The sequence below is a fragment of the Notothenia coriiceps genome, unplaced genomic scaffold (assembly GCF_000735185.1).
Source record: "Notothenia coriiceps isolate Sejong01 unplaced genomic scaffold, NC01 NC01_scaffold00037250, whole genome shotgun sequence".
NCBI classification, from domain to species: Eukaryota; Metazoa; Chordata; class Actinopteri; order Perciformes; family Nototheniidae; genus Notothenia; species Notothenia coriiceps.
In genome coordinates this window covers 6,396,708-6,403,568 of record NW_011369951.1, presented here as the reverse complement: position 1 = coordinate 6,403,568, position 6,861 = coordinate 6,396,708, and the positions used below count along the sequence as shown (strand labels likewise).

General features: G+C 45.2%; 1 protein-coding gene across 1 annotated transcript in view; it reads left to right on the top strand.

Moving 5' to 3' along the window:
* The window catches only part of grin2aa (glutamate receptor, ionotropic, N-methyl D-aspartate 2A, a), an 18,259-nt gene extending 12,279 nt beyond the window's left edge, over window positions 1-5,980 (top strand). Inside the window, exon 5 of the mRNA XM_010796103.1 lies at window positions 942-5,980. Within this exon, the coding sequence (XP_010794405.1) occupies window positions 942-2,900 (1,959 nt within the window). The 3' untranslated portion in view covers window positions 2,901-5,980. The remainder of the gene's footprint in view (window positions 1-941) is intronic.
* The last annotated feature ends 881 nt before the right edge of the window (window positions 5,981-6,861 follow it).

Genomic DNA, 6,861 nt, shown 5'->3' with positions numbered 1-6,861 from the left:
TCTTGTGGTGATATGTGACACACAATGTGTGCTGAACCACAAAGCACTTTCAATTCGTTAACGTTATAAACGCATTTTAAGGATGTATTTCTGAACTGGGAGAATGTATCTTTCAGTAACTTTTTGAGAGAATTAAGCATAAATCTGTTAAATGTTCAAAACAGCCTTGTTTCACTGAAATAGCCTCAAAATCACAAAGTTTCATTCTTTTTTACGATGAGCCGTAAAAAAGAGTGTGACATTACTGTTTGCTTGATTGGCTGTTAGTCCATAGACAAAGACTGGTTTTAAAAACCTCCCTCCCAATCAGAGTAACCGCAATTTCCTCCTTATTGTTGTTTCCTGTCAAAAAAGGCTCAGGTTGAAAAGTTACTTTTTCTCAAACAGTAGCTGCAGCTAGACTTGTCTTTTTGTATCATATGTTCTCTATCAGTATATATTCTTTTAAAAAGTGTGGTCCTGTATTTAAAAACATTGTGTGTGTGTTTTGTTTCATTGGTGTGTTAATGATAATTGGAAAGCCTTTCTAAGAAAACCCCGAATGATGTTGTTGTTGTTTTTAACGCATCATCCTCTTATATCAATCATTCACGGTTGTTTAAAAGATTTCCTATCGTCAACAAAACAGATTTCCATCTTTATTGCTAGGCACAGTTTGATGTCTTTATAAACGGAACGGCACAGCGTGTTTCAGACAGAATGAACGAAAGACTCATTTAATTCTCTTTCCGATGTTTGCATGGTTCAATATACTATGATTAACTGAGTCACCAATTCAAAACAACATATAGACCACAAGTATGTTTGGTACAAATCTAATCATTATTCTGTTTGTTTCCTTCCATGTCTATCAAACCATCAAACCTTTCTTCCATGTATCCCTTATTTGGTCCCCCCCCCCCTCATCCATTCCACTTGTTCAACCATGTGTCGTCATGCAGGGAATCTGGAGTTGCATCCATGGCGTCCACATTGACATGAAGAAAAAGTCCGATTTGGACTTTAGCCCCCAGGACAAAATGCTAAAGCTAATAAAATCAGCCAAACAGATGACCAACATGTCTAACCTGGCCGGCTCCCACATGAACTCACCCAAACGTGAGTTCATGCACTCAGCCGGCCCGATGATCATGGACATGATGGCGGAGAAGGGCAACTTCATCTACGCCGACAACCGTAGCTATGCTCCCAAAGATATGATCTACGGGGACACCGGTGACCTGCAGTCTTACCTTGCTAACCGGCACAAAGACCACCTTAACAACTACATCTTCCAGGGAGGCCAGCATCCTTTGACCCTGAATGATGCCAACCCCAACTCAGTAGAGGTGGCGGTCAACGCCGACTCAGTCCAGACCAACGCCAAGCCTCCCCGAACGCTGTGGAAGAAATCGGTGGACACGCTTCGTTCGGCGCCACCTGGACCCCCTCCGATGCCCGACATGCTCATGCCAGACCCACGAATGTCAATGAAGACACAGCGCTACCTCCCTGAGGAAGCAGCCCACTCTGACATCTCCGACTGTTCCAGCAGGGCGGCCTCGTACAAGGACCCAGAAAACAACAAGCACCTGAAGCCCAAGGACAACTTAAAAAAAAGATCGGTGCCATCGAAATACCCAAGGGACTGCAGTGAGGTAGAGCTGTCCTACTTAAAAACTAAGCCAGTCACCGCTGGACCCAACCAACCCGGCAGAGTAGTAGGAGGAGAGAAAGTTTATACCATCGACTCAGAGCGAGAGATGAGCCTGCATACAGACCCCATGCACTACCGTGAGAGCCGCGGCCTCGCTGCCGACGATTTGGATTACCCCGAGATTTACTCCGACCACAGCGACAACTATAGGAAGTGTGAGCAGCCCATCATTCATCTAAACTCCTCCCCTTTGCATCACGGCGACTCAGATCTTCTCCCAGATCCAACTTACTCTAAACACTACAACCTGAAAGAGAAAAACATGTCCCCACATGAATCCATTGAGCGCTACAAACAGACACACTGCCGGTCTTGCTTGTCCAAAGTGTCCTCTAGCTACCCCCCAACAGGGTCATACACCCCTGCTATTCCTGCTGCAACTTCTGCCACACGCTCACCATACAATCGGTGTGAAGCATGCCTCCACACAGCAAACCTGTATGACATTAGCGAGGACCAGCTCCTTGCGGACCCCTTGGTCAGTCCCACCATGCACCACCAACAGCAGCAGGAACCAGACGAAATGTTTGGTCTGTATTGGCCGCAGACGGATGGGCCACACGTTCAAAAGAGAAACCGCTTGAGGCTGAGTCGTCAGCACTCCTTCGACAACATCATGCTAGAAAAGCCCAAGGATGTGGACCTGGGTCGACCGGCGCGCAGCGTCAGCCTGAAGGAGAAGGATCGCTTCCTGGAGTCTGCATCTGACTCGCACTACGCCAACCTCTTCGGCATGCGTCCCTACTCCGGCAGATTGTTTGGCACCGGGTCCAAATCGATGATGTTTAACCACAACCTCGAGGAGAGCAAGAGGAGCCAGTCCCTGTACCCGGCCCATGGCTCGGACAACCCTTTCCTCAGCCACTCGCTGAGGGACGACACCAGCAGCAGACTGGTCCACGGGCGTAGCTCCTCAGATATTTACAAACAGCTGGCAGTGGCCTCACCTGCAGCGGTCCTCGGAGCGCCCCCCATCAAAACACGCAACGATGCGAACAATCTCCGCTCCTCTGTTAAATCTACCACTTCATACTGCTCACGGGACGGGCGGATAGCCAATGACATGTACAATAAAGAGCATGTGATGCCTTACTCAGCCTCTAAGACTAGTGCATACCCGGCCCCACGTGGTGTCCTAAACTCAGCCCAGTTCAGCAATAGGCGGGTGTATAAAAAAATCCCCAGTCTGGAGTCAGATGTTTAGTTGACTTAAGAAATAATGTGTTCTCTCCTCCTTACTGCTCTCTGGGTTTGTATTATAATTTATCAACTATGTTATCCACAAAGGGATGCCATAGCCACACTACGTTTTTCTTCTTCTCTTCAACATTGTAATCCAAAAGAACTTGTGCCCACTTGGGTATGGCGGTACTTCTACTACTACTACTCTCTTTGCAGATGATATCACCTTTTTTGTCCATTCTCTGCCATGTACCAATGAGTTGGCTGCATGGTCAGCACGCTGCCACAAGGTATCCTGGTGTAAATGTGAGTGGAATCATTACCCTGTAGGTTTTTTAACGGCTAAGGAAATGGCTTAGTCCCATTAACGGGACATAGAAGGACTCCTACAGGCCTTGTTGGGAAAGAGGTATTTGATTTGTGATAGAAGTTTGTAAGTTAGTGGTAAGGAGCATGGGGGAATGCGAGGGGAATTAGAGGGCGAGAGAGAGGAGATAACCTCTCTTTCAACCACTCCCCCCCCCCCCCCCTGTTTCCTTTCCACCTCCACTGTCAAGCTTGCAGCTCTCTAGTTGAGGAGAAGAGGCCTGACAGAGGGACCAGATGGGCACGTTTGATGTCACGGCCAGACATGGAGGCGTCCCAGGAGGGCCGAGGCGTCACAGTAAGCTAGTCCAACGGTCTGCTGCTTGTTACTCTGACAAATATGGCTACCGAGACACCTGGCAGTGCAAGAGGAGAGAAAGGGAGAATGGAGATGAGCTAAATGGCGCAGAGCGGAGCCTCCGGTAGTCGTTGGCAGAGGGTTGTCGGTGTTCTCGCTCAGAATTTTGGTTTAAATGTTAGGCTAATGCTAAAGGGACATGATAGTTATGAGACGCTGGGAGAAATGTAGGTGCTATCAATGCATAATGTTTACAGACTGACGGATAAAAAGAGAAAATCACTGATAGAAAGGGACACACAAGCGGGGAAACCTGAGGCATCTGATGGGCATTTCATTTATGGCTCTGCACATAGAAAAATAATTGCAAAGTATTGCTTTTTTATTCTATTAAACTATAAGATTTATTAGGGATTCTGGCATCCGGATCCCCCTATGTAGGATTTTAGTGTTTGCTTATTTGGTAGCACAATAGCCATTAGTTTTAAAACCTCTCTCCCACGTATGCTTTTGAAAAAGCATAGCTTTCTGAAAAATACCATCAAGAGTAGTAGATTATTTTGCATGTGTTGATTTATATCTGTGTCAGAGAAGACAAAATACACACAAATACACTCTCAGACACATATTTTACATGTTTTTGGAAAAAGGGACTGTGTCTTGCCAAATACGGTGGAGGGATACTTGTACAATCGAAAACCTTTTATCCTTGACCTTTGTGCTTAGTAAATCAGTGTCATCCTGTTGCAAAAGAGCAATGGAAATGGTGGAAGGGAAGAGAGCAAAGAGGGTAGAAAACAAGGGAGGAAAGGATGAAATGACAACCGTGTCCACCACCACCACCTTGTCTGAGTTGGGGGGGGGGGTGGGCGCTGATGTGCCGCTGATGTGTTTTTGTCTTTCGACCTCCCTGCAACTGAGAAACAGGTATTTTGTATAAAAAAAAGGACTGACGATTCCTTCGCTTCTTTCCTCCTTTCCCTTCTTCCTTGCCTGGTGACACATCACTAGAGTGTTGGATAACTATAGAAGGAACACTTTCTTCTTTTTTTAAGAACAGTTGGTCGGTTGATACAGCAATAGCAGAGCTATACGGTATCCAACCACCACAGTCTAACTGGGGTTATTGATCATCAGCTTAGCTTTTGATCCGCAGTCAACCAGGGTTCTTGAGGATCTGAAGACTACTGTGATGGATCCTTGGTTTACCTTTACAGCGTTGGTGTTCAATGTGGGATGGGTTGGGGGCCAAGATGGTGAGGGGATGGACCGAGTAAGTCCACTGTAGAGCTCATCCATCAGTTCCATAGTGTGAGTAAGGTGGGTGCATGGCAAAACGGAAGGAAGTCTTAACCAGGAACATGGTCTTAACCTGATGTAAGCATGTTTGTTAGTTCTTTGTTTTTTTTGTGATAACTTAAGGCAGAAAAACTTGCACATGCACATTCCCAGTACACGCGCGCAGTGCCCATCGACACTTTTTATAGCATTACCAAACTGTACAATCGTACAGGCAGAAAATACAAAAAAGAAACATGTTAACCATCTTAAAACTGATTTGCTGGATCGATTGGGGTTCACAAAGCCAAATTGTATCAAATAAAATACCTCAGGATGATTCTGTGCGGTTTTGGGGTGAGCTTCAACCGTAACGAACAGAAACAGGATGCAGAATTTTTGTAGAAAAACAATTTATAAGAAGAAAAAAAAACGAAAACAAAGCAAGGTGATTACTCCGGGCGGCATCAAACTTTTCTCCTTTGATGTTTCCAATCCTAGGGTCTTCCAGTTCGCTATTTTGCCCGAACCAGCAACCCAAGTAAATGAGAGAAGAAAGGAGGGAGGGGCGGGGGGGGGGGGTTATGGCTTGCTCGGTCAACGTGGGGTGTGTGTCCCTACTCCTGACGCGGCACCTTAACAGAATGGAGCAGCGAATTCTGAAAAAGCTATACCCTTATATACTGGGAAACACTCAAAAAAAGGAATCTGTCTTTCTTTCTCCATGGTTTTGAATGGCAGTCGATGCATTAGCACTGTGTTTACAATTGAAGCTCCATCTTTAACAGGCCACGGTTACAAATCGCCCTTTTTTGTACTCTTGGAATTACAGTGAACCTCTCCTTGCCTCCCAATCAGCTTCCCTAATGTTGGACTGACGGAGCAACCATTCTTCTTTTCTTTGCATTCTTATCTGCATTCATGGGTATTATTATTATTATTATTATTATATCCATATGTATCTCCCACATGCTGCTTGAGTGAGCTGAAGTGAACAAATACTGCACAGTATGGCACATGGAAAAATATCAAACGGCCACCCTGCGTTTTATGAATCATGATGATTTGTTCTTATTTGTTTCTACTTTTACAGAACCTGCATGTTAAACTGATGCTGTTTATGTTCAAAAACACACACACCACACACACACACACTCACACACACAACACACACACACACACAACCAACACACACACACACACACACCCACACACACACCACCACACCAACACCACACACACACACAACACACACACCACACACACACACCACACACACAACACACACACACACAACAGCACACACACACACACACACACCACCACACACACACACACACACACCACACACACACACACACACACACACACACACACACACAACACACAACACACACACACACACACACACCACAACACACATCCACACTCAGGACACCACCCTGTGTGATGACAACCCTGGCTCTTTTTAATGACAAAAATGTATTTTAATTTAACATTTAATGATAAATAATGAGTGATGGCATGGCAACCCCGATGTAACAATTTTAATGTTTTCTGTTTCTTTTCTTTTGTTTGTTATTTTGTTATGATGTTATATGATCACTATGCGTTGTTAACCAGTGTGAGTATATACATATTTTGAGAGAAAAAAATGATTTGTATGTTTAACACGATGAAGATTTTGCTGCTGTTGTGGAGGAGAAGGGGGGCCCCAAGCAACTTCCTCATTTTGGCTCACGGGTCGTTATCAGGCGAGTTTTTTTTGCCCAATGGGGTCGTTAGGTCAGGGGTCAGGGGCTTGGTTCGGTATGGCGGGACTTCCTTGCTCTTCCTCCAATGGCAGGTGAGAATTACTGAATCACCAGCTCTGCTTCTCTCTTTCCCTCTTTCATGTGTTAGTTCAGGACTTCAAACTGTAAAGAAGACAAAGAAAAAAGCAACCCTCTACTTTGATCTGCTACCCTCCAAAGATACGAGACCTCTTTTCTTTTATGGTTTGTGTAAGAATAGTAGCTTTTTTGTTTACTAAGTATTCCTC